Below are 27,078 nucleotides of genomic sequence, written 5' to 3'. Positions count from 1 at the left end.
AGAAGCTAGGGGCCGGGGGCAAGGAGCTGGGAGAGCCGAGACGGAGATCAAAGCCGGGAGAGAAGAACGCAGCGGGAACCGGCCGGGAGCCGGAGCCCCCCAGGCACCCGCTGGCTCGCCCAGACGATTGGTACACGCAGAGTGGCCCACAGGCTCCCGCGCGTCCCCAGTCGCTCCCCGGGCCCCCGATGGCCCGGGCCGCAGCCCTCCCGCTGTCGAGGTCGTCGCCGACACTGCCGCTGCTGTCGCTGCTGCTGCTGCTGCTGCTGCTCCGAGAAACCGGTGAGAGACCGTAGACGCCCCCCTCCCCGCGCGGACCCAACCCCTCCCCACCTCCTGAGTGGGGGAGCCGGAGCACCTTTCCCCACCCCTCCCCCAGTTCACCGAGCCCCCGTCTCTCGCGCCCTCTCCCGACTGGCCCCACCGGCTCCGACCCCACACACCCCATTCTCTCTCTGAGACTCCGACCCTTACCTCTCTGCCTCCCTCTCATCCTAATCCCCACTCCCCCACCTATGCCGGACTTCCGTTACCCCGACCCTTCCCCAGACGGACGCCGAACGGGTTAAATCCGAGGCCGCTCGCCCCGTCCCCACCCCGCGCGGTTCAGTTAATCTGGGTCTGGATATCCGTCTCCGCTTCCCCCCTCAGGAATGTCTCCCACTCCCCCCCAGCGGGAGGGTCGCGAGGACGAGGCGAGACATCCCCCCGCCCCCCATTTTTGTTTTCCCAGGGTTGGGCCTCTGAGGCCCGGGGAGTGTTGAGGGCTGGGGGCCAGATGTGGAGGTCCTCCAGAGGGGTGGGGAGCTCTACTTTCGGTCCCTTCGGGAGACGAGGATGAGAGTTGGGGCGACCTGGGGAGGGGCCTCAGGGAGCTGAAGCCTCTGACTCCCGGGCTCCAGAAAAATTAGGGGCTGGGGGCCGGTCTCCTGGATCCCAGGTAGAATGAAGGCTAGGGGCTATGTCTACTGTGTTCTGGTAAAACTGGGGGCAGGAGCTCGAATCTGTGGGTTCCAGATTAATTATGAGCAGGGGACTCTGTCTTCTGGTCCCCAGGTAGAATCGGGGTGTGCAAGAGGCCCTAGATCGTGGGCTTCAGATTTCATTGGGGGCTATAGGTGTCCTCAGGTCCAAATATGAATATGGGCAGGGGCCCTGCCTTTGGGGTTCTAGATTTAATCGAGGGCCAGGGGTTGTTTGGAAGCTGGAGGTTCGGTCGGCTGGGCGGACTGGGAGGTGGGATAAGAGGCCGAGTCTCCCAGGCTGGGAATTTTTCCTTTTTTGTGAGCGGTCGTCAGGGACGTTCCTGAGAAAGTTTATCCGGTTTCACTTTCACTGAGCCGGAGCCGATACCGGCGGGCACTCTCCTGGCTCCCGGTTCCGGACTCCTGAGTTTCGGGACCTTATCTTTCCTCTCGTAGCGCCTTTGTCCTCCGAGCCTCTGCGGGAGGTGGAAGCGAGGAGACGCCGCCCTAATCCCCCGAACCTCCCTCTGCTTAGCCCCGCAGCCCCCTCCGGTTTCCCACCCCCAGCCCCGGTGGGGGAGGGGCGAGGCCCCCTGGGAAGGGCGGGGCTGGGAGGAAACAGGTGAAGCCGGCTGTGGCCCCGCCCCTTGCTGGTGACCCGGCTCTTTTTATTCCCATTTAGACGCTCTCAATTCAGGGTTTCCTGAGGGTTTTGCCCAAGGCGATCTTGGAGGAACCTTGAGTCACCTCTCTAACCTCATTTTCCCCAGCATGTCTCTGAGTTGTCTCCCAGCCTTGACCTGAGCTGGGTACTGCCTTTTCCATTCCCTGCCTCTCCCTTCTGGGGAAATGCTCAGACTTTGAGGCCGGCCTTGACTTGGTGCTGAATCTCATGGAATGCTCTAGATCGGCCTAGGAGACAGGTTTTGCTCCTGTTTCCATTTTGCAGATGAGGAAATAAGGCTTAGAAAGGGCAAGCCACCCTCCCAGGCTCCACAGCCAGCCCCACCCTGAGAAGCCAGACTTCAGACTTCAGAGCCTTTCTTGGCCCTGCTCTACTGGGTGGGCTCCAGAAAGTGCCCCCAAGCCTCCATTTCCTCCTTTGTAAAATGGATCACATTCCTTCCTATCAGGGCCACTGCGAGGATTCAGAGGTCCCACTGATCCCTTGTGAAAGCTCTTAGCACCTGGGGAGGGAGCCTTTTCCCCTTTCTTGACCCTTTATCCTTGTGCCTTTGCCCACTGCTATCTTTCTCTCTCTGTTCCTCTCCCTCCTTCCCTTTCTCTCCCTCTCCCCTTCTTTCCTTCTTTTCTCTCCCTCTCTTCCCCACTTCATTTCTCTGTGCTCTGTCCCTCATCTGTCTTCATCTCAGAGTTCTTTCTGTCTTCCTTTCTCTCCATCTCGCTGTCTCCTTTCTTCCCGTCTCTGTTTACCTGTTTCCTTCCCCTTGGCCTGCAGGAATGAGGGTGCTGCCTGGGCCTCCTGCTGGGTCTGCTCCCTCCCCAGTCCGCCCAGCTTTCACTGCCCATCCTTGTCAGCCAGGCCGCCCCACAGTCGTGGAGGGGGATGGGAGCAGAGGGGACTACAGGCCTGCTGTCTCTTCTCATTAGGGAAGGGAGACTGGCAAAGGGGGTGCATCTGCTCACACACTGGGGAGAGGAGAGGGATGCATGGAAAAGAGGAAGATCCAGGGATGGGGACAGAAACCAACAGAGGGAAGGCAACAGACACAGATTTAAGGATGGGGTTAGAGACACAGGAATGGGGCCAAGAGACAGGGGAAAGGATTGGGCAGAAGAGCACTGGGTGGGACAGAGAAAGGCAGGGGGAAGGGAGCTGGACAGAGACCCCAGGAAAAAGGCAAAATAATCTAAGGAGAAAGACTTAGAAGTTTGGTGATAGGCAGGGAGACCAAAAGAACCCCTTTGTGACTGATGGCGATGGTATGGCACTGAGAGGTCAGGGCACAGGCTCCTCAAGGCCAGCAATGTGTGGGGGCCACAGGGAGTGATGGACATGGGAGGGACAGGGAGTTGGGCATGCAGGCCAGCTCCCCTGCCCCCGCCTGGGATGCTGTTACATTTTTAATGTCACTGAGATAACAGAGAAATGAAGCAGGAGGGGGAGGAGAAAAGGGGACCTAGTGATGGCCAAGGCAGAAAAAAGTATGTCAGAGATGTGAAGAGACATGGGGAGACCCAGGAGGAAGGGAGATCCCAGGGTCTTAGACAGACAAACAGAGACCCTGAGGATGTGGACCAGAAAACCTGGAGCGATTTGAGACCCAGGGAATCCATGCACAGCCAGATTCCAGAGACTAGAAGACCCAGAGCTAGGAATACTGGGACCACAGATGTCAGAGATACAGAGGAGAGAATATGGGAACAGCTAAGGAATGTGGGTATCTTGGGTTAGTGAAAATGTTCTGAAATCGATGGTGCCTATGATGGAGACACGGGGTGTCAAGCCGCTGCGGAAAGGGCAGGCAGGTGCAGAGACCCAGGCTGAGCCATACAGCCGCGTATCCTGACTAATGTTCACCTCCCAGACTATCTCCCGGATGTCCGATGTGGGGGTGGGCACTGTGATTAATGCAATTAATTAATTAACGAGGTGGCTGAGGCAGCAGCTGAAGCCAGTGCTCAGAGCGCACATGCTAGCCTTCTAGGTAGGGCCTGCTGGAATCTGGACGCGCCCTGTGGGAGGGGTGGGTCACCCTGGGGCTTTCTAAGTCCGGAGGGAGTAAGCCAAGCCCTGTGGAGCCAGCCAAGTAGGAGCCCAGTCTCAGACCCTGAAGGCCAGAACCCTAGCACCTTCGCCCTCCAGGGTTCCATAAGTCACTGTGTCCCCTCCTCTCTGCCTTGATCTACCCTTCCCTGGAACTCAGGGTCTCAGGCTCTGTGTCTCCCCCCACAAAGTTTGCCCCTGGCTTATACGATGTGCCCCACTCTGCCACCATAGGAAGCCTGTAGGCCAGGCCACAGAGAAAGGAAGTGTGTCTGGGGAGCCAGCTGACACCTCATGAAGCTGTCAGCAGTCCGACATCCTCAGGGAAGCCAGTGTTCCCATGGTTTCCATGGCCACTCTCCCCCGATGTGGGGCTGGCCATGTCCCGGCCAAGGTCAGAGCATGGGCACACGCCCAGCAGGCCAGCTATCCTCTTGGCTGTATTTCCCCTGACTCCACCTGAAACGAAAAACATCAGGGTATCGGCCCACACCCTGTCCCCTCACTCCACAGCCTGTCAGCATTGATGTCTTCCCAACCATTCCAACACCTGAATGTGTTCCGGTCCAGTTCGTCCTCCACCCCCTACACTGGTCCAGGTGCTTCTTCTTCCCCTGGGTCCCAGCCCCACTCCATTCAGAGGTCTCTTTCTTTCTAAAGCCCAAACCTAACCTTGTTTCCCCCTGACTCTAACACTCTATGGCTCCCCATTGCCCTCAAGAAAAATCCCAAGCTTCTACTCAACCTTAGCCTGTGTGACCTAGGATACTGTTGATTTCCCATCCTTATCTCATTTATTCATTCAGCACATTCTTGGAGCTCCTGGGGTATGCTGGGCACTGTGCTAGGTTCTAGGGACGCCGCAGAAAACAAGACACAGTACGAAGATCCCTGCCTCCTGGCACTGATACTCTAGTGGAGAAGATACATCAGGTGCTAGAGGAAAAATAAAGTTTTATTATCGTTAGAGTGGTAGAGACCTGAAGGAAGCGAGCTTCCCAGGATCAGGGAACAGTACGTGCAGAGTCCCTGAGGTGGGACTGCCTGACAAGTTTGAGCGACAGGGAGGAGGCCAGTGTGGCTGGAGCAGAGTGAGCCAAGGGGAGAGGGTGGCAGATGAGGTCAGAAAGAGCTCAGGCCACGTGGGGCCTTGTGGGCCACTGTAAAGCTTTTTGTTTCTGAGGGGAGGAGGGGCTGGATCTGCTGTGGCTTCTAACAGGACCCCTCTGGCTGCTATGGGAACAGATTGTGCAATTGCCATTCTCCCTGGGGGGAATGACCCAGGAGGTAGGTGACAGGGTTAGACCCGGATGTGTGCGGTGAGGAGGTCAGATGTGGTCTGCTTGTTGATGTGTTTTGAAGAGGGAACTGACAAGGTTTCCTGACGGATTGCTTGTGGGCTGAGAGAGGGAGAGAGGACTCGGGTAACTCCAAACCTCTGACCCTAACCCTTTTATTGAAGTGGAAATGCTCAAAAAGCGGACTGTTAATACACAGGGACTGAGCCATCCTGGTCATTCATTCAGAATCAGAAACTTAGAATGGGAACCTTCTAGCAGCAGGGTCTTAGAACCTAGTGAGGGAGGGGTGAGGCGTGTGGCCCTCTGGGACAGAGTCTTGGGGGTGGACACTACATGAGGAGTTTGCTTCACCAGAAGCTAAAAGTGGGTTGTTGGGTTTTTTTTGTTTTGTTTTGTTAATCCTCACCTGAGGATATTTTTCCATTGATTTTTAGAGAGAGTGGAAGGGAAGGAGGGAGGGGGAGAGAGAGAAACATTGATGTGAGAGAGACACATCTATTGTTTGCCTTCGGGGGCGGGGATTAAACCTGCAACCCAGGTACTTGTCCTTGATTGGAATCGAACCTGAGTCCACAGCCAGGCCAACTCTCTAACTGTGGGGAACCAAACTGGCCAAGGCTGGTTGTTGTTGTTGTTGTTTTTTATTATCCTCACCTGAGGACATTTTTCTGTTTTTTTGTTCAGATAGAGCGGGAGGGAGAGAGAGAGAGAAACATCGACATGAAAGGGACACATCGAGTGGTTGCCATCTGCACGACCCAACCAGGGCCGGGGACAAACTGCAACCGAAGTACGTGCCGTTAGCGGGAACCAAACCCAGGTCTCTCTGGACCGCAGGCCGATGCTCTAACCGCTGAGCCAAACCGGCCAGAGCTGTTGTTGTTTTTTAGTCCTCTGGAGCTGACAGTGCTGAGACCCACCCTAGGTGTGGCAGAGCAGCCTCCCTTAGAAGAGAGATGGAAACATCTTGCAATCATAGGGACCCAAAGACAGGTGTGGGGTTCTGTGGGCCTCGAGCTCAGTTTCCCTTGGAAAGTAGTTGGGTCCTCTCCTCCAGGAAGCCCTCCCAGCCTCCCTCAGATGGGTCAGGCTCTTGCTCTGGGTTCTTCCCTCACCCCACCCCCATCCCCTTCAGTCTTTACAGCATCCTTAGTGATGACTGTTTGTACAATATTTGTCTTGCCCACTGGAATGTCAACTCCTGGAGGATAAGCACCGGACTTGGCCTGGCACAGGCTGCCGGCACAGAGGCTGATACTTAGTCAACAGTGTTTATTGAGCATCTACTACTTGCCAGGTTCTGGTGTAGGCTGTGGGGATACAGGAGGAACAAGACTGACAAATGCCTGTCTTCAGGGCTGACTGTAACACCCAGGGCCTGTTTGTTGAGTCGCTATTTGGATTTGCATAGATGGGAAAGGTGGGCTGGGGAGAAGATTCTCCCAGGTTCTGTTTTCTCCCCTTCCCTAAATCCCCCAGCTCTACACCAACTCTCAAGTCTTGACTTCTGCATCTTTTTATCCACAGCTTTTCTCCAGGACCTTTTGCTATCTGATAATCCATTTCTGTCCGGCTGCATCCTAAGCCAAGTCATTCTCCAACTGAGGGACCCTCAGTGGCTCCCACTTGCCTCAAAGAGAAAGCTTAGCTCCTTGGACACACCCTACTTTGCTCTCTGTAGCTCACCGGGCTGGATGTTTTTTCCTGACTGCCTTCTCACCCAGCTAGAAAGGGGCAGAGCCTTTGGGGCCCTTGTCCCACATTCTGCCTCCGGGGGCCAGGTGGGCAAAGGGTCCTGGCACGTGAGGGAAGAGGGCGGCCCCGGCTCAGCTCCACCCAGCTGTATCCCCCACCACGTCCTTTTTTGTCTGGATTTTGACATTTAATCTCCTGACCCTGTGTGCTGCTGGTTCAGTGTGAGACAGTGCTGCGAGGGCCAGAAGGCAAGGCCGGAGAGCGACAGCTGACCGCCTGCGCTGGACTCAGCCAGGCTGCCCCGCGCTCGCCGAGCGCCCGGGGAGACAGTCATTGTGTGTATTTCACAGAAAACCATTCTGTGCAAGCAGCTTAAGTGTCCCTGTTTTACAGATGTAGGAACTTAGGTTCAGTAGGAACTTGTTCAGAAACAAGGTCACGTGCCTGAAAAGAGCCAGAGGGAAGGCCAATGACCTGCTGAGTCCTACACTCTTGAGTCCATAGTGCTGCCCCTCCAGAGGGGAGCAGCCCCGTCTCCCGAGGTGGCACCCTTGGGTTTGAGCTGTGGATGTGTGGGGCTATTTAATGAGATTGTGTGTGTATCACACGATGGCCTTCACTGATAGCTTCTTTCCAAAAGTCCCTGGGACACTGGCCCCACCCAAGAGGCTGCCTTTTGCCCTGTCATTAGGGTCACCTATTATTGTGCCCTGGGTTTCTGTGTGAGGCCAGAGGCTAGGTCACAGAGAGCTGAGCGGCAGGTGCCCCTTGAGAGCTAGGTGTGTGCCCTTGGCCTTGCCTCAAGGCTGAGTGTCAAGGGCCACTTGAAATTATACTTAGCTGGCTGTGTTTATTTAACAAGCAGTGGTCTCGCACTTCCTGTGACCTTGAGCCAAGTGCTCTACAAATATTCCTAAAAGCTTGTAACAACGCTTAGGAGGTGGACACAGTTATTATCCTCGTTTTATAGCTGAGGAAACTGAGTCACAGGGAGGTTAAATGACTTGCCCAAGATCACACAGCCAACAAGCGACATGGTCAGGTTCTGAACTCAGGCAGCCTGTACCCTCAGTCACCATGCTGTACTGCTGGCACAGCAGAGAGACATTTGCCTTTTCTCTCCCTCTCTCCTTTCCTCCCTCCCTCTTTTCCCTCCCTTCCTCTCTCTCTAAAATCAGTTTTTTAAAAAGTTTTTTTTAAAAAGAGAAAACAGCTCTGGCCGGTTAACAGCTCAGTGGTTAGAGCATCGGCTTACGGACCCGAGAATCCTGGGTTCGGTTCCCGCTAAGGGCACGTACCTCGGTTGCGGTTTGTCCCCGGCCCTGGTTGGGGTTGTGTGGGTGGCAACCACTTGATGTGTCTCTCTCACATCGATGTTTCTCTCTCTCTTCCTCCCACCCTCCCTCCTGCTCTATCTGAAGATAAATGCAAAAGTGTCCTCGGATGAGGATAAAAATAAGTAAAATAAAAGGTAAGCTGAGAAATAAAAACATGCAGCTCGGCTGGTGTAGCTCATTGATTGAGCACCACGCACCTAGAGGTCACCGGTTTGATTCCCGGTCAGGGTACATGCCCGGGTTGTGGGCCAAATCCCCAGTGAGGGGCATGCAGGAGGCGACCAATCAGTGTTCTCTCTCATGGATGTTTCTATCTCTCTCTCCCTCTCCCTTCCTCTCTCTAAAATCAATAAAGAAAAACAAATGTATATTAAAAAATAAATAAAAGCCTACATTCACACAAAAATTTGTACTCAAATGTTCACAGCAGCTTTATTCACAATCACCCACAACTAGAAACAACACAAATGTCCATCAACTGAACAGATAAAAACAAAATGTGATATATCCAGACAGTGGAATATTATTTGGCCATGGAAAGGAATCAAGTACTGACATGCTAAAGTGTGGATGAACCTTGAAAACACTATGCTGAATTAAATAAACCAGTCACAGAAGGCCACGTGTTTACATGAAATGTCCAGAATAGGGCAATTTATAGGGACAGAAAGTACACTAGTAATTGCTAGGGGCTGAGGGGAGGGGGAAACATAGTTTAATGGATACAGCAATTTCTGTGGTGGATTATAAAAATGTACTAGCCCTGGCTGGTGTTGCTTAGAGTGTCAGCAGACTGAAGGGTTGCAGGTTCCATTCCCGATCAAGGGCACATACCTGGGTTGCATATTCGTTCCTTGGCCCCAGTTGGGGCGTGTGCAGGAGGCAACCAATCAATGTATCACTCTCACACTGATGTTTCTCTCTCTGCCTCTCTCTCTCCCCCATCCCTTCCTTCTACTCTCTAAAAATCAATGGAAAAAATATCCCTGGGTGAGGATTAACAACAACAAAAAGTCCTAAAATTGATTATAGCAATAGATTTACAAATCTTGTGACTACAGGAAAAGCCACTGAATTGTACTTTTTTTTTTTTTAATCCTCACCCAAGGTCATTTTTCCATTTTTTTGTTCAGATAGAGTGGGAGAGAAAGAGAAACATTGAGGTGAAAGGGACACATCGAGTGGCTGCCTCCTGCACGACCCCAACCTAGGCCAGGGATGAATCGCAACCGAGGTACATGCCCTTGACTGGAATTGAACCTGGGACTTGGGCCGACACTCTACCGCTGAGCCAAACCAGCCAGGGCGATTTGCACACTTTTTTTTTTAACCTCACTCGAGGACATTTTTGCATTTATCTTCAGACAGAGCGGGAGAGAGAGAGGGATGAAGAGAGAGAGAGAAACATCAATGCGAGAGAGACACATCGACTGGTCACCACCCACATGACCCCAACCAGGGCCGGGGACAAACTGCAACCGAGGTATATACCCTTAGCAAGAACTGAACCCGGGCCTCTCTGGACCACAGGCTGACTGACGCTCTAACGGCTGAGCCAAACTGGCCAGGGCTGAATTGCACACTTTTAATGGATGAATGGGAATTATATCTCAATAAGCCTAGGCTGAAAAATAAGACAGGTTAGGCTTTATAGTAAAGTAAGGGAAAGTATGTTACTGTGTAGAAAAAGTTGAAGACAACCGTTACAGTTCAAATTTTTTAAAAGTTAATTTTGTGACAGGTTTTTTAAAAATTTCATTTTAGAGAATTATTTTCCTTCCAACATTTGATAATGAAAAATTTCAAACGTATACATATGAGTTGTAAGAACGCTCCCCCCACCCGCGACTACCCTTGACCGTGGGTCACATTTGCTTCATCGCTTTTTCTCTTTTTCTTTTTAGAAGGTTGGTATATCTCTTTTAAGAAGATTTTTAAAAATGTGTATTTAGCATTAGAGCTGAGGGTGTGTGTGGATGGAGCTTCATCGCTTTTTCTTTTTTGAATTTTTTGTTTCCTTTTCTTTATTGATTTGAGAGAGAGAGGAAGGGAGTGGGAGACAGAGATAGAAACATCGATGAGAGAGAACATCGACTGGCCGCCTCCTGCATGCCCCCCACTGGGGATCAGGCCCACAACCTGGGCATGTGTCCTGACCAGGAATCAAACCAGTGACCTCTTGATGCATGAGTCAACCCTCTACCACTGAGCCACACCGGCCAGGCTCATTGCTTTTTCTATACCTTTTTTTGATTTTTGCTAAAAAAAAACAAAAAAAAAAACCATTTGGGAGTACGTTGTAGACATGACATTTCAACCCTGTGTATTCTAAGAAAAAAGAATACTGCATAACCATAATTTATTTATAACATCTAAAAATATTAACAGTAATTTCATAATAATATGTAACATAGTCTAGACTCAAATGTCCCTAGTTTTCTCAAAATATCTTTTCTGTTTGCTCGTTTTGGAATCAGAACTTCTAGAAGGCTCGAGCATGGTGTTTCCCCACGGGGCCCCCTCAGTGACGGCCCACCCCACCTGGAGGTGTCTGGGTTCTCTCCCCAATACCTACCTCTCTCTCTGCTCTCTCCTCAGGAGCCCAGAATGGGCCAGTTGGCATGCCGCCCGAGGTGCGGGGCCGCCTGGGGGACTCGGTGCAGCTGCCGTGCTACCTACAGTCACATGGGCCTAAAGGCAACATCTCACAGGTGACGTGGCAACGCCTGGACCCGTCCGGGGCCATCCAGAGTGTGGCCGCCTTTCACCCTTCACATGGTCTCAGCTTCCCCAGCTCGCAGTATGGCAAGGAGCGGCTGTCCTTCGTCACACTGGGGCAGAACCCTGGGGCCATGCGGGACGCCACGCTGGCCCTCCAGGGGCTGAGAGTGGAGGATGAGGGCAACTACTCCTGCGAGTTTGCCACCTTCCCCCAGGGCACCAGTCGTGGGGTGACCTGGCTCAGAATCATAGGTGAGTGGGGGGGCAGGGAGGTGGGAGGGGCACGGTGTGGGAGAGCCGCCTGGCTGGTCTACTTCTCTCTCCTCAGTCTTCAGTCAACTGGCAGATGGTCATTAAGCAAATACTATTTGCCAGGCGTTGTTCTGCCAGTTGGGAATACAGCAGGCCACAGGGCGCTCAACAGACATTGAGTACCTACTGTGTGCCGGGAAGTATTCTAGGTGCTAGGGATAAAGCAATGATAGGCAGAGTTCCCTGTCCTCCTGGAACTTATACTCCAATAAGGGGCTGCCAGAGAGTAAATACAAATAAGAAAAAGAAGAGTAAGTCGGATGGTTATAGGTGCTATGGAAGTTGTGGGGGAGCAGGTTACAGTTTTAGCTAGGGTGGTCTGGTGATACTTGAATGAGGTAAAGGAGCCCTGCAGGTCTGTCTAAGAGAAGAGAGTTCAGGCAGAGGGAATAACAAGAGCAAAGGCCCTGAGGCAGGGTGCATCTGGACAGTCTGCGGAAGAGCAAAGAAGTCTGTGTGGCTGGAGATGCATGAATCGGGGAAGGAGGGAGGGACAAGGTTAAGGAGATGATGAATCATGGATGGCCTCATAGACCACGTGAAGACTTTGGCTTTAGATCTAGGAGAGCAAGAGCTATGGAAAATTCTGAGCACAGAAAGGTGTGATCTCCCTTGGATTTTCCCAGACGTCTTCTGGTTGCATGTGGGGGGCAAAGGGTGAAGCTGGGAGACCTCATAGGAGGTGACTGCATAAGTCTAGGTCAGAGGTGATGACCACTAAACCAAGGTAGAAGCAGTGGAGGGGGTTGAGAAATATTTTAGAGGTAAAGCCAGAGGATGATTTTTTCTTTAAAAATTTTTTTTGTTTCTTTATTGATGTTAGAGAGAGGAAGGGAGAGGGAGAGAGAGAGAAACATCAATGAGAGAGAACATCGATTGGCCTCCTCATGCATGCCCCCACTGGGATCAGGCCCACAACCTGGGCATGTGTCCTGACTGGGAATCGAACCGGTGACCTCTTGGTGCATGGGTTGATGCTCAACCACTGAGCCACACCAGCCGGGCCCCAATGGCCTTATTTAGATAGAATGTGCAGGGAAAGCCTCTCAGCCATGTCCTGAAGTAGAAGGCCACCCATGGGCGTGCAGCCAAGAGCAGAGGAATGGATGTGCAAGCAGGGGAACAGCATGTGCAAAAGCCGGGACATGAGAGTGAGTTTGGCATGTTCCCGGAACAGAAAGGGAACTGGGAGGCTGACAGCAAGTGCCTGAGTGACCCTGAACAAAGCAGTGACCCTGAACAAGCAAGTGCCTGAGTGACCCTGAACAAAGCTGTGACCCTGAACAAAACAGGGCCGGACTGCATGGGCCTCATAGGCCAAGGCAAGGAGGCTGGACTTCATCCAGAGCCATCGGAGGGGTTTAGACCACAAAAGCACCCTGATCACATTGCTGACTTCATTAGAAGATAAAATTGGGGGCATTAAAGGGGGAGGCAAAGGTAGATGGAAGCTAGGAGACCAGACTGGGGAAGGCATTGGCTTGGAAGGGGAGACGCGGTGGAGGCGGGTAGACAGAAGTGCGTGGAATAGAGGCTCCTTGTGGGAGATAGTAGGCGCTTGTCCCTGGATTGAGGGGGGAGGATAGGAAGGACTAGCAGGCTTCTGGCTCCATCAGGAGGGTGACTGGCACAGCTACTTCGTGAGCGGAATGGGGCAGAATCAGGGGAGGCCTTTTTTTTTTTACAAAGGATGCCAATTCTTGCTAAATCTTGGCATTCCCCTGGAATCTTACCTTTTCCTAGCAACTTCCCAGAAGCCATGTCACCCTGGACACTGTATTTTCCCCTCTCAGCCCCAGAGCCCTACTTCGTACAGTTCCCGGGTAAACACTTCTCTTTTTGAGAAGCTGGAACCACAGTTGTTTCGCGTAATTCAAAGCACAGCCCTTTTCTCCCTGCCCTTCGCAAAGGTTTCCGTTGTGTAATCATTTGTTCTGTGCAGGAGATACCTAGAGGGCACCTGCTGGGGCAGGAATGCAGGACAGCCAAGCCTCTGCTTTCTTTTTTTTTTTAATATGTTTTTATTGATTTTTTTTTTAGAGAGAGGAAAAGGGAGAGAGAGATGGAAACATCCATGTGAGAGAGACACATCGATCAGCTGCCTCCTGCATGCCCCCCACTGGGGATCGAGCCTGCAACCCAGGCATGTGCCCTGACCGGGAATCCAACCGGGACCTCTCAGTCCATGGGAGGACGCTCCATCCACTGAGCCACACCGGCCGGGTGAGCCTCTTTCTTGGAGGGAACAGGTGATGCGAGTGATTGCCACTATCACGGGAGAGCCAGGTGTCTGGAAAGTTCCCTTGAGGAAGTGAGGTTGGGATCTGGAGAAGGAGGAAGAGCACGACAAGGAGAAAGGAATCCAGAACATTCCAGGCATAGGGTTGCAGCACGTAGGAGCGGGGCGGGCGTGGGGGGCTGGAGTTCCCGGAGCTGTCAGAGGACAGATGGGAGGGTGATCAGGGGAGGTGAGAGGCCCATTGGAGGCTCTGTGGTGGTCAGCGGAGAAAGGGGGAGAAGAGGAAAGGAGGGGAAGGAAGGCTATGCCGTGTTACGAAGCTGGCCGGTGTGGCTCAGTGGTTGAGCGTCGAGCCATGCACCGAGAGGTCGCTGTTTCGATTCCTGGTCAGGACACATGCCCAGGTTGTGGGCTGATCCCCAGTGGGGGGCGTGCGGGAGGCGGCCAGTCAATGTTCTCTCTCATCGATATTTCTCTCTCTCTCTCTCCCTCTCATTTCCTTCTCTCTAAAAATCAATAAAGGGGAAAAAAAATTTTTTTTAAAGAAGCTCAGGAAATACCCAAATGGAGAGGTCCAGAAAGCAACTAGAGATGTGAATCAGAACTCGGGACAGTCTGATTATGGATACACAGCCATAACTATTGGTTGGCATTGTTCCTCAGGGAGGTTTTTAAATAATTTTTCTTTATTGATTTTAGAGAGAGAGTAAGGGAGAGGGATACAAACATCGATGAGAGAGAACATCGATTGATCGCCTCCTGCATGCCCCCCACTGGGGATGGGCCCACAACCTGGGCATGTGCCCTGACCGGGAATTGAACCGGTGACCTCTTGGTGTGTGGGTCAGTGCTCAACCACTGAGCCACACTGGCCGGGCATCAGGGAGGTTTTTATTCCTCCTAATATTTTTCCATGTTTTCCAAGAGGATGGGTGAAAGGGGCAAAAAAAAGTTCCGAGCTTCAGGTTTCTTCTTGCCTCATCCCACTTCTGCCAACACAGTCTCACGTTGGTCACGGGAGAAGTAGGCCTTTCAGCTGGACTTCTGAACCACATTATTCTGCTCTGCTTTGCTTTTTAAATCCAGCCTCTTCCAGGCTCTTGGACACTCCCTGCTTTTCTAGCAGAGCAGAAAAGATGATAATGGCTGTGTAATATAATGGCTAGCGCTTAGGTAGAACAGTGAGTTCAGTTTATTTGGATATCAATTCATTTAGTCCACACAACAATTCTATGGAGTGGGTACTTTTGTTATCCCCACTTTATAAAAGAGGAAAATGAGGTACGGAGTTGGGAAATTACTTGTGCCCAAAGCCACAAAGTCGCTAAGCAGCAGAGCTGGGATGTGAACCCCGGCATTAGGGGCTCCACTGCTTGGCTCCGCTGCTGATGTGTTTGTTGAATGACTGCAGGTGAGCAGTGACCACTCCTTTTGTTCTCCTCCCAGCCGAGCCTGAGAACCACGCGGAAACACAGGAGGTCACACTCGGCTCGGATTATGTGGCTGTGGCTCGCTGTGTCTCCTCAAGGGGCCGCCCACCCGCCAAAATCTCCTGGTTATCGCCCCTGAATGGGGAGGCCAAAGAGACCGAGGTGCCTGATTCCCCGCCCGGCACAGTCACTGTCACCAGTCGCTACACTTTGGTGCCCTCGAGCCAAGCAGATGGTGTCAAGATCACCTGCAAAGTGGAGCACGAGGCCTTGGAGGAGCCCGCCCTGCTGCCTGTGACCCTCTCTGTGCACTGTGAGTGCCTCGGGGTTGACTGCACCTCTCCTGCTGTCTACACTGGCTTCCCTAGGGCACTGTCTACACTGTCTCTCAGTGTTGTCTTCCTTGGCCTGGGCCTCGCTCTGCACTGCCTGCCTGCCCCTTGTCAGTACTTCTACACCGGCCCCCCAGGCGACATCCGCACACTACCCCCCTCACTGTCTATATCAGCCACTCTGAGCCTACACCGCCTAACCTAACGCTGTCTACACACACACCCCCATTCACACTGTTTCTATTGACTCTCCTGGGGTCTCTACACCAACCTCTGCCTCCCAAAATGATTCCCATCAGCCCCACTGGGCCCTCTCAGTACTGACCCCTTCCAGTACATTCTTTGCCAGCTCTTCCCAACACTGCGCACACCGACACCCCAATACTACCCTAGAGGTTCCCCAGCACTCTTCCCACTGGACCCATCTTTTGGTCACCCTCCAAATACACCCCATTCTGCAACACTGTTTACTACTCCCCGGGCAGTGTGTCTGTTAAACCAAGGTTTAGTCCCCTTATTCACTCCGCGGGTGGAAATAGCACATGTTATCTATAGGGGCTCCCTCAGGTACTGCCTGTGCTGAAAAATCTTTCTCAAGTTGATCCAAGCAGTGGCCCTGGACAGTGTTCCTATATGGCCCAGGTGGGTTTGCCCCTGACAGCTTCCATGGGTTCACCTTCTGCCGACCATTCCGTTTCTATAGGATTCCATCCATCTGCTTACCTGTTACCCCCTTTGGGATTCTCCCATCTCTGAGCCAATCCCCCATTTCCTCCAGACCCCCCCGAGGTCTCCATCTCTGGCTATGATGACAACTGGTACCTCGGCCGTAGCGAGACTACCCTGAACTGTGATGTCCGCAGCAACCCGAAGCCCACAAGCTATACCTGGAGCACGTGAGTCTGCGTGGACCTGGATTACTGGGTCTGTGGGAGGAGGGGCTGGAGGCCTGAACCGCGAGTCCTCCGAAAGGAGGGAGCTGGCAGTGTGGGGTCTCCAGAAGTAAGTTTTACGTCCCTGGAGCTTGGCTCCTGAGGCCTGTGCTCCTCTGTGGACCCTGCTGTCCCCTTCATGTGACCTCCACATCCTCCAGGACTTCAGGCACCTTACCAGCCTCGGCAAAAGCCCAGGGCCCCCAGCTGATGATTCACTCAGTGGACAGGCTGGTCAACACCACCTTCATCTGCTCCGTCGACAACGCTGTGGGCAGAGGCCGTGCTGAGCAGGTGGTCCTCGTGCGAGGTGAGCGGGTCTTGGGGGCAGCATGTAATGACCGGGTCTGCACCCCAGGTGTTCCTCTTTGGCTCTGGGGCTGCGTTGGGGAAGGCTGTGCCGCCGGCTGGGGCAGGGATCCAGACCCGCCTCGCTGTTGGAAGAGGAGAGCAGTATGGCTTTTCTCTCTGGCCCCCAGGGGGGCCTGGATTGGGGTGCCAGGGTAGGTGTTGGCAGAGGAGTTTAGGGGGTTGAGGCCTGTGCTGGGAGCTGCCTGGGAAGAGTCCTCAGGAAGAGTCGCAGTGATGGCGCCCGGGCTTCAGCCAGGGAGACAGGCGCATGGGATCCACACCGAACTAACAGTTGGAGAGAGGCAAGTCGGGTAGCGGGACAGACACAGAAACAAACACCAGCGCCTTACGGCCAGTGCTGGTTGTTGCCATCCGGAGCCCCTTCCTGTGTCCGTTGGACCGTTTGTTTCTGGAGTTGGTACTTGGGAGACGGTGACTGATGGTGGTGAAATGGGTCAGTGGGTGGAAGGTTCTCCGAGTCCCCTTGATGTGCACTCAGAATCACAGACCCCAAGATATGGCCAGAGAGGGAGAGAACGAAGGCAAACTGCGCCTGTGCACAGCTGATGGAGGTGGAGTTGGGATCACAGCTGGACACCCACACACCTAGAGGGAGGCAGGGACGCACCCTGTGACTCAGACACAGACGGACCCCACGGCTGGGAGCAGAGTCCCCTCACGTCAGAGCCACGGCCGCTGGACCCACATCTACAGATACACCCTGTGCTTCGAGATGCACTGGAACCAAAACAGACTCACCCATAAAGTAACCCACATACTGCATTGTCACCCCGACACCCCCCAAGCAGGCAGGGGCACCAGCCGGGACACTGAGCCAAACCAGATAACACCCAGCCAGAGCCCGAGAGACGCCACATGTGCCTGGGAAGACCCAATCGGAAACGCGCTCCCAGCATGACTCTGTGACACCCTATGCAAACACACAGCTCGGGAACAGTGGCCTGGCCCCCTCAGAAACATGACCACAGACAGACGTGAAGACAGACAAGAAACAGTCGGAAGCAGACCCCCTTACTGGGACTGTCTTATACCAAACACAACATCTAGAAAGACGCCCAAATGACAACAGGCCCCTCTTCAGGAATACAGACACTCGCCAGGGAGATGTGACGGACCCACTCAGAAACGGTCACACACAACCACTCAGACAACTGGCCACACAAACACGCACACCTGAAGGGAGACAGGCGGCAGACGTGCCGGGGGAGGGGAAGGGATTTGGGGAATGGACAACTCGCACACGATGACATCATCACTCATAGATATTGAGAAACGACAGCCTCGGGGTGCGCACCTTTAGAAATTCCAGAAACCTCGTTATAGAGAGTCTCTTTCAACAAATTGTCATCTGATTACTATTTGGTGAGGTTTCCTCTTGACCAGACTTTCTCCTTGATGACCGGAACACAAGACACAGTCCCCGCCCTTGAAGGCACACCCAGAGGTCAGCTCCACCCATTCAGCAAGGCACCCAACTGGAAATACACCCTGAACCTCTACCTCAGAAACACACTCAAGAAACAGGTCCCCACCCACACTGAAAACATCCCCCCCCAAAACCCACAGACAATCCCCAGGGCTGGCCACCACGGGGAACACCCCGGTTCCAGAGTCCAGCCCTGGCCGGTGTTCACGCGGTGAAACACATTCTCAGAGGCCTGGCAGGACCTGGGGCTGGGGGATGTACACACAGTCACAGCCCCAGAGAAAGACTGGAAAGATGCCCCGTCCCCCTGACTATCCCAAAGGTAACCATAGGCCCACATGCAGTCACAAACATGGTAAAACGCAGCTACAGGAAGATGCCAACAGAAACAGGGACAGCAGTCCAGACCCCAGCGGTGAGATTGCCGATGGGTAGCTTGGCCCACAGCGAAAACTCCCGCCCCTGCTGTCTCTCCCCGAGGGTTTCAGGGACACACCACATTCCCCCAGCACGCAGACCCAGACATGCTGTCATCTGCTTGGTTTGGGGTTCACGCCAGTGCAAACGTGGTACACAGGCCACACCACAGGCTAGACGTCACTTCAGGGAGACTGGAGAACTTTCAGCCTGTGGGCATGTGAACACTCACCTGCCGTCACGCAAGCTCCAGAAACACGTTCCAATGCGCTCAAGCCGGTTTCTAGCCACTATGGAGGAAGGGCCCCCACCTAGTGTCCAGGGAGAGACATTTCTCCCCAAAAAAGGTTCACAAAATAGTACTTACCCCTCCTATTTGAGGTACACTCTTTCTAGTTGTTTTTTTTACTGCTGCTTGCGAGTCACTAAACTGATTTGACAGCCTGCTGAGTTGTGACACCGTTTTGAAAACACCCAGAAACATGTCCTCAGGGCCTGAGGCTGCCCCTCCTGTGTGCAGAGGTGGGCGGGGGTCTGTCAAGTGGCCCTTGCATGCAGGGGGTGGGGAAGGGAGAGTGGAATGTGGTTCCCACTGCATCTTGTCTGTCCCTGGTGTGGGGCCCAGCCCTCCCTGGCTTCCTTTTCACCTCCACCCGCCCCCCAGCCTCCCCACCACAGCTCCACTGCAGGGAGCACTAGGGGGCGAAGGGACAGAAGGCTTCGTGAGCCCCATTTTCCACACTGGGGATGGGTGGCCCTGACAGGAGGCAGGCTACCCCCAGACCAGGTGCTCCCAGCGCTCCAAGGGAGGATCCTCCGGAGGCCCCTGGTCCTCTCGGGTCCTGCTCTCAAGTGCAAAGAGCTTTGGAGTCAGCCTCCTGCTCACACCCATCTCCCTCTGGCTAGCTGGATCCACCCCAAGATTCCGTGACCCTGACCTCATTGCTCTCATCCTCATGGGGTCGCAAACTCACATGCCTGCTGGGTCCTGGCAAGTGACCTGGTGGCCAGGTGTGGAACTCTGTTCCCTTCCTGGTCACCAGCCTTCACTCAGCCGCAGCCCATCACTAGGCAGAGGACAGGACGAGACCTTGATGTTGCCAGATTTGTTTTTTGTTTTTCCTCCTAAATGGAATCTGGAATTTTCGGGGAAATCACCTGGTTTCTGAAATGTTGGCTAGCGGGTGTAAGGAATCTTCTGGGGGCCGCCAGCTGGCAACCCCTCAGTGTGCAGAGCGCCCAGCCTGTAGTGAAGACTGAATGAGTTCTCCCTGCCCCTCCCCCGCCATTGTGCCTAGTCAGAGTCCTCTCCCTGATTCCTGTCACTGCCCCGCTATGTCCTCCCAGATGTATCCTCTTGACCTCGTGTCTCCCTTTCTCTCTCTCTCACCCCTTCTTCTCTCTCCTCAGACACCCCCCGGGCCTCTCCCCAAGACAAGGGTCCAATGGTATGGGGGGCCGTGGGGGGGACACTGCTGGTGCTGCTGCTTCTGGCTGGGGGGTCCTTGGCCTTCATCCTGCTGAGGGTGAGGAGGAGGAAGAGCCCTGGAGGAGGAGCAGGAGAAGAAGGACGAGACAGCGGCCGAGGAGCCTATGATCAGAAAACTCAAGTGTTTGAGAATGGGGGCCCCGTCTTCTGGACCACGACAGCCCCCGGTCCCCTGAGGCCGGATGGCAAGGACACGGAGGACTACGAGGGGGAGGAGGAGAAGGCAGAGAAAGGCCTCATGTTGCCTCCATCCCCGGCACTTGAGGACGACATGGAGTCCCAGCTGGACGGCTCCCTCATCTCCCGGCGGGCGGTTTATGTGTGACCCCCGAGACAGACAGAAAGACAGAGACAGAGCCTACCAGTGCCAGCCAAGGGTTCCAGACTGGTTGGACTCGTTTGTCTGGGTGACACTGGAGCTCAAATGCTACCTCCCACTTTCCTGGGATTCAGAGGGAGGTGGAATATCACACACTGGACTTATGTCTACAGGGCTGCGTGGGGGAGGGGAAGGAGGACCCCCAGAGAACCCCCCCAGAGACTTGTTTCTGGCTCTGGCCTGCCCCAGCCCCTGCCCTGTGACACTCAGGAGTTAATAAACACATTGGAGGAAAACATCGGGGGTGTCTTGTAATACACTGGACCCCCTTCTTGGGGGGGTAGGAAAGCTGAACTGGGCTCCAGGGAGTGGGAGCCTGGTGGGGCTAGACTTGGGGAGGCTGGGGGGCTCCTACCATTTGGGTCCTTGAAGGACACTGGATGCTGAGACCAAGGCTAGTGGGACTGGGATCTGGGCTTAGAGGCTGGAGTGCTTGGACTCGGACTGAGGCCGCCTTCCCGGATTCAGTGGCCTGACTTCGAGAGCCAGGCTGGGATCCTGGACGCCAGGGCCCTTGCAGGGGGTGTTGCAGTCTGATTCTGTGGGAGCAGCTCACACCCAACCTGCCCAAGGTTGCTTGGGAGGGAGGACTGCCCTGCATTCTCCTCGCCCCAGGCTGCAGGGCAGGTGGGAATATGAGCAACCAGGAAAGTCCCACCTCTCCACGCCATGAAGTGGCCTTTCCCAGCCTCCTTCCTCTTCCTTTTTTCCTGGGGGCTCAGCTAGAGGGAATTTTCAGTGATTCAGAGGCAGGGGCTGAAGTTCTGTATCCCCCCCTGATCCCAGCAACCAGAGCATCTCTCTACCCCAAGCTGAGAGATGGGGAAGTGGGAGGGGCAGGGGTAAATCCCAGCCCCATGGCCCTGCTGTGGGCTTGGTCTCTGCTCCTGAGGCTGGCACGAAACTCAGTAGGCTGAGCTCCACTGCCCAGCCTGAGAGGGCTTGATGAGTTTACTTCTTCTACCAGTTTTGACTTCCACTTAACTGCTGGGGACTCACCAGTGACCCAGGCAGACCTGGCCCTCTCCTCCCAGACATGCAGTCAGTAAGGAGGGCTGGAATAACAGTAATTTTAGGGTGGCTGGGTGTGGACTGAGCAGAAATTACTCTGTTGTTCTGCGCTCAAGCCCTCCGTAGAAGGCCAGGCCGTGGAACAGGAAGTGTGGAAATCGGACAGTCCAGGGATCCAGACGTGGTTCTTCTGGGGGACTTGATCTCATCTGCAAGAGTGGGCTTCATGGAAGGGTGAAGCCTGTGGGCGGGGCTTGTGCACACGTTATTTCCTCTGGTTGTTTATTGTCTGTACCACCCCCTGCAACTCCCAGTCCCTTCTCCCCACCATGGGAAGGTAGTGTCAAGAGGGCAGGGCGTGAATTTTGTCAGTCTGGCATACAGTAGGTCCTGAGTGTCCATGCCCGCCCCTCCTTACACATCTAGCAAAACCAACCTGCCTGCCCCTTGGAACTCACAGCCTAGTGTGGAAATTGGCAAATATCCAAGTAATTGCTCCAATAACAACTTTAGGAAGTGCAGACTCTACACAGGAGAGGCGCAGGGGGCCATGCACATCTCTGAAGTCATTTCCTGTTGGCTTGGAGAAGCTCTGCTCCTCTGCCCAGGATGACCCCGTTCCTGTAATGACAGGTTATGATCCCAATCCCAGAATGCCCCAATTCTCTGCCTTTTAGCGCTACTTCCCTCCCACCACTTCCCTTCCCTCATCTCCCGTGCACCCCCTCGTCACTCTGCCCCTTCCTTAAAAAGGACACAAAGCTTTCTCTTCAGGGCCTTTGCACTGGCTGTCATCTCTGCCCAGAATGTTCTCATTCTCATGGCTCAACCCCTACAGCGACTTCAGGTCTTTGCTCTAATAACACCTTGCAGTAAGACTCTCCGACTACCTGCTCTGTCACTTCCTGTCACCTTCTGCACTATGTAGGTTTTGTTTGTTTAAAGATTTATTTTGTTGCCCAGCCGGTGTGGCTCAGCAGTTGAGTGTTGACCTGTGCACCAGGAGGTTGCCAGTTCAATTCTCGGTCAGGGCACATGCCCAGGTTGCAGGCCTGATCCCCAGTAGGGGGCATGCAGGAGGCGGCCAATCGATGTTCTCTCTCATCAATGTTTCTATCTCTCCTTCTCCCTTCCTCTCTCTCTAAAATCAATAAAGGAAAAAAAAATTTTTTAAAGATTTTTTTATTGACTTTTAGAGAAAGAGGAAGGGAGAGGGAGAGAGAAACGTCTTTGTGAGAGCCAAACATCAAATTGGCTGTCTCCTGCACGCCCCTTACTGGGGATTGAGCCTGCAACCTTTCGGTGTGTGGGAGGACACCCGACCCACTGAGCCGCACCAGCCAGGCCCGCTGTGTAGTTTTATCCTACACTACTTACTGCCACCTGGCAGATTAGCTATGACTGTTGTTTCTGTACTACTGGTTTCCCTGTCCAATTAGAACGTAAGTTCCATGGGAGTAGGGGCTTTTTTATGTTTTGTCCACCACTCCATCCCACAAAAAATGCTCAGTAAGGGTAAGCTGAATGAAAGACTATCCCCTGCCATTGAGGTAGGCAGGTGGGTGATGACTTGGGGAAGAGGGCTGGGAGTAAGGAGCTGTGGCTTCATCCTGGAGACCCCCTTACACTGTCCCTATTCTTGCAGAGTCCCCCAACACAGCAGGCGCAGGGGCCACAGGTGGCATCATCGGGGGCATCATCGCTGCCATCATTGCTACCGCTGTGGCCGCCACGGGCATCCTCATCTGCCGGCAGCAGCGGAAGGAACAGAGGTTGCAGGGGCCAGAGGAGGAAGATGAGTGAGTGATGGGCACTGAGCAGTGTGGGTGGGGGAGGGGTCCCAGAACTGGGGAGCCTGGGGTGGAGATGAAGGTAGAAGAAAATCATCTGTAATGGCTGTGTGAAACAGAGACACCCAAAATAACTATGACTTAAATAAGGTGGAGAGGAGAGTTTATTTCTGTTTCATACAGCATGGGTATGACAGCTCTGCTTTGTGAAATGATCAGAGCCCAGGCTCCTGCAATCTTGTTGCTCCACCATTGCTCACATTTCAAGATGATTCCCCACTCTTTTATCATTATCTACATACTTGACAACCAGACATGGCTATCCTGGCTTCAAAGCCCCCATTCCTGCCAGAGGGAAAAGGAAATAGAAATAGAGGGTATTCAGCTGCCCTTTAAGAGAACCCATTACTTCTTACTTCGATGGCCAGAATATGTCACATGGCTGTAGCAGCAGGGCAAGCTGGGAAATGTAGTCTTTATTATGGGTGGCCATGTGCCCAGCTAAAATCTTTATTAGTATGAGAAAGAAGGAGCCTGGTTATTGGGGAAAACTAGCCACACTTCTCTGTATAGAGCACTTGTTATGTGCCAGACTTGACAATATACATTTGACATATGTAACCTTAATGAAACCTCACATCCATTTATTGATTTAACAAGTATTCAAAAAGTACCCACTTAGGGCCAGGCCCTGGAGGTTAGGAATGCAGTGATGAGACAAACATTTAAAAAATGTCTACACACATAAATGTATCATGGAAACATAAATTCTTACAGAGACCTAGTGATAACCATTTCATGAAAGGGGAAACAGGTTCAGAGAGTTGAAATTACTTGCTGAAATTCATCCAGCAAGTCAGCGTTTTGGGGGCAAAATGGTTCTGAAATAACACTACTCAGTGTTGGGGGTGGTGTTATGGGAACACTTGTTAAAAATGCATATTCCTGGATTTACATCTAACCTACTAAATCAGAACTTTTACAGGAAAGGTTCACAATCTATATAACAAGTTCCCTAAGATATTCTAATACATAAGAAAGTGTATGAATCACTGTCTTAATCATCTAGTCATCACAAAACAACTTGTGATTGATTTCCTCTCCTGTGCCCAGCCCAGCGCTGAGACCCGATTGTCCTTGAGATGGCCCTGGCCCTGCCCTCCTGGGGTTCACAGTCTGGAAGAGACAGACCGTCCCCAGGCAGTGATGGTCCAGCATGACCAGAGATGAGCTAGGGGACCTGTTAGAGCTGTGAGAGGTCAGAGGGTCATGGAAGGCCTCCTGGAGGAGATATCTAAGTTGGGTATTGAAGGCAGAGTAAGCACCCATCATTATTATGTATACAGGATGCTCTGATCTGTGGGTATGTAGAATAAGGGAACTTAACATCATTTAGAGGATAGGAAAGCACTGCATTCATTTATTCTTTTAACAAATAGTTCTGAATTCTTTTTTTTTTTTTTTACTTTTTTTTTTTATCCTCACCCGAGGACATTTTTCCATTTTTTGCACAGATAGAGTGGGAGGGAGAGAGAGGAAGAGAGAGAGAGAGAGAGAAACATCGACGTGAAAGAGGCACATCGAGTGGCTGCCACCCGCACGACCAACCAGGGCCGGGGACAAACTGCAACCGAGGTACGTGCCCTTAGCGGGAACCGAACCCGGGTCTCTCCGGACCGCAGGCCGATGCTCTAACCGCTGAGCCAAACCGGCCAGGGCTAGTTCTGAATTCTTTATAGTGGATTCTGGGAAGCACTGTATTTAATAAAGATCTCATTTTCTCCCTCACATTGCTCACAGTTGGATGCAGTCATTGAATGACATCAGAAATAACATTTCAAATACAAACTCAGTCAAGTGCCCTGAGAGGGAGGTACACAGCTAGATGTGACCATATAACAGGAGATCCTGATCCTCCTAGAGAATCAGGGAGGCCTCCTGGAAGAAGAAGATTCATAGGATGTGTAGCAGTTGGTTGGGCAAGGGGAACAGGGGTGGTGGAAAGGGATGTCAGGCAGAGGGAAGAGCTTGTGCAGTGGCCCTAGGTAGGAGGACTTCTTGGGTCTGAGCCTCCACTTGACCTGCCTCCTACTCCACAGCCTGGAGGGACCTCCCTCATACAAGCCACCAGCCCCAAAGACAAAGTTGGAGGAGCCAGAGATGGTAAGCCCTTTGCCTGGAGCCCAGGCCGCCCCCACGTCCGTACCCACCTTTCCCCACTAAAGCCAGGGTTGGGAGGAGGGAGCTGAGGAAAGAGGCTGGCCGTGCGGGAGTCCTGATCTGACCCACCCCTCCTACTGCAGCCCTCCCAGCTCTTCACTCTGGGGGCCTCAGAGCACAGCCCACTCAAGACCCCCTACTTTGATGCTGGCGTCTCACGTGCTGAGCAGGTAGGAGCTCCGGTAAGATGGGGCTGGGTTCAGGATCTGAGTTTAAGGACCAGGGGCAGTTCCTGACATAAGAGGTTAAGGACTAAAGGTCACAACTTAAATTCAGGGCTATATCTCTAGTCAGAGCTTACCGCATCCTGATGTGTTTAGAATCCAGTGGGGGAGGTCATGACTGAAAAAATCCAAGGACATGAGGTTAGAGTTTTTTTTTTTTTTTTGGTACATGCCCCTAGTGGGAACCGAACCCAGGACTCTCTGGTCCACAGGCCGACACACCAACTGCTGAGCCAAACCGTCCAGGGCATGAGATTAGAGTTTAAAGTCACTCAGTCAATGAAGATTGGTTGAACATCTACATTTCCTAGATACTGTAGGACAAGACATATAGTCCCTTTAGCAGTCTACTGGAGGTCAGGGGTCAGATATTGAGGTTGTGACTAGACAAGGTTTAAGGGGCTATTTCAGGCTTAAGGTTAAGTTGTTGAGGTCAAGATTGAAGTCATGGGTCAGGAATCAAAAGACAAAGTAGAGACCCAGGATTGACAGGGTGAGGTCCATGCTCTGGGCTTTGAATTGGGGACAAACCATATGATTGTCCTAGTGCATTATTGACCCAGGTGACAAGGGGCAAGATTGGGTCTGGTTGGCATGGGGAGATGGTTTTGGAGTCAAGGGGCATACTGGAATTCTATGTCATGCTTAGGAGGTAACCTTGGGCTCCTGTTCCCTCCCTGCCTCCAGGATATGCCTCGGTACCATGAGCTGCCCACCTTGGAAGAGCGGTCGGGGCCCCTACTTCTGGGGCCCACGAACCTGGGACCCCCCATCCTGGTGCCTCCCGGGCCGCCTATTGTGGAGAGGGTTTCCCTGGACCTAGAGGACATGGATGATGATGAGGAAGACTACCTGGACAAGATCAACCCCATCTATGACGCCCTATCCTACTCTAGCCCCTCTGATTCCTACCAGGGCAAAGGCTTTGTCATGTCTCGGGCCATGTATGTGTGAGCTGTCATGGTCCTGGCCTCTTACCTCTCACTCTTTGATCCCTCAACTTTCTGCCAGGAATCTAGTATCTCCTGACTTCTGGTCAAGTCACTGTCAGTGAACACATGGATCTTATCTATGACTTCTACCTTGGTGGCTCCACTGTGACCTCTAATCCATGATCTCTGACCCAGAGAAACCAGCCATGACGATGCAAACCTGGGACCCTTATCTCATGAGTTGAAGTGGGGTGGTTGTTTCTGCACAATCTCTGACCCAAGGACTCCTAAGACTGTGACCTTAATTAACTCTCATGTTCCACCTTCTCCAATCTCCAATCAAATTCCAAAGAAGACCCTAGACCTTTAATGTATCCTCAGGCAGTAAACTCCCAATAGCTCTGCCAGGTTTGATGTTGGGGGGCAGGCACCCTGCTGCTCAGACCTGAGCCCTCCAGGCAGCAGAGCCCCCCTTACCCCCTCCCCACCCTGTCCGTTCCCCAATGTTGGGAGGGAGGGGAATCCCCAGCCCAAGGCATAGCTTCTCCATTTCCTTCCTGCAGGCAGGAGTCACAGGGTCCAGACCCTTCCCTGAGTCCCCACTTGCCCACTGTCTTCAGGGAATTAAGCCCCAGTCCAGGACTAGATAGGGTGAGCGTTGTGCAGAGTGTGCCTTGCTGGCCCCAGCCTTGAGAGAAGAATTTCCTGTTACGTTGAAGACTACTAAGTCCTTTTACTGCTGCCCAGTGGGATGGGACCCAAACATCTCCCTGGAGGGAGGAGGGGTCACCTGAGTTGGAGTGGGGAATCTGATACTGTTTTGTAA

At 53.0% G+C, this 27,078-nt stretch overlaps 1 protein-coding gene across 3 annotated transcripts; it reads left to right on the top strand.

Moving 5' to 3' along the window:
* Window positions 1-27,078, top strand: NECTIN2 (nectin cell adhesion molecule 2). Of its 3 annotated transcripts, none has more exons than XM_036274846.1 (9): window positions 1-282; window positions 10,625-10,999; window positions 14,745-15,041; window positions 15,839-15,956; window positions 16,154-16,302; window positions 22,732-22,885; window positions 24,976-25,039; window positions 25,180-25,266; window positions 26,008-27,078. In XM_036274846.1, exons 1-9 carry the CDS (start codon window positions 189-191, stop codon window positions 26,272-26,274), a joined length of 1,605 nt encoding a protein of 534 aa, XP_036130739.1. In that variant the 5' UTR covers window positions 1-188; the 3' UTR covers window positions 26,275-27,078. The 3 variants fall into 3 exon arrangements, with proteins under 3 accessions (XP_036130739.1, XP_036130737.1, XP_036130740.1); XM_036274844.1 differs by having other exon boundaries at window positions 25,180-25,278; XM_036274847.1 differs by lacking the exons at window positions 22,732-22,885; window positions 24,976-25,039; window positions 25,180-25,266; window positions 26,008-27,078 and adding an exon at window positions 19,618-20,287.

Source organism: Molossus molossus, unplaced genomic scaffold, assembly GCF_014108415.1.
Source record: "Molossus molossus isolate mMolMol1 unplaced genomic scaffold, mMolMol1.p scaffold_m16_p_21, whole genome shotgun sequence".
NCBI classification, from domain to species: Eukaryota; Metazoa; Chordata; class Mammalia; order Chiroptera; family Molossidae; genus Molossus; species Molossus molossus.
The sequence above is the reverse complement of the archived record's forward strand: the minus strand, read 5'-3'. Positions and strand labels throughout refer to the sequence as shown.

Bases quoted from the DNA above. Each gene is read 5' to 3' on its own strand.
- NECTIN2 (XM_036274844.1), top strand. From the start codon at position 189: ATGGCCCGGGCCGCAGCCCTCCCGCTGTCGAGGTCGTCGCCGACACTG. The intron at 22,886-24,975 runs GTGAGTGATGGG...CCTACTCCACAG, and splicing joins GGGCCAGAGGAGGAAGATGA to CCTGGAGGGACCTCCCTCAT. The intron at 25,040-25,179 runs GTAAGCCCTTTG...CTCCTACTGCAG, and splicing joins AGTTGGAGGAGCCAGAGATG to CCCTCCCAGCTCTTCACTCT.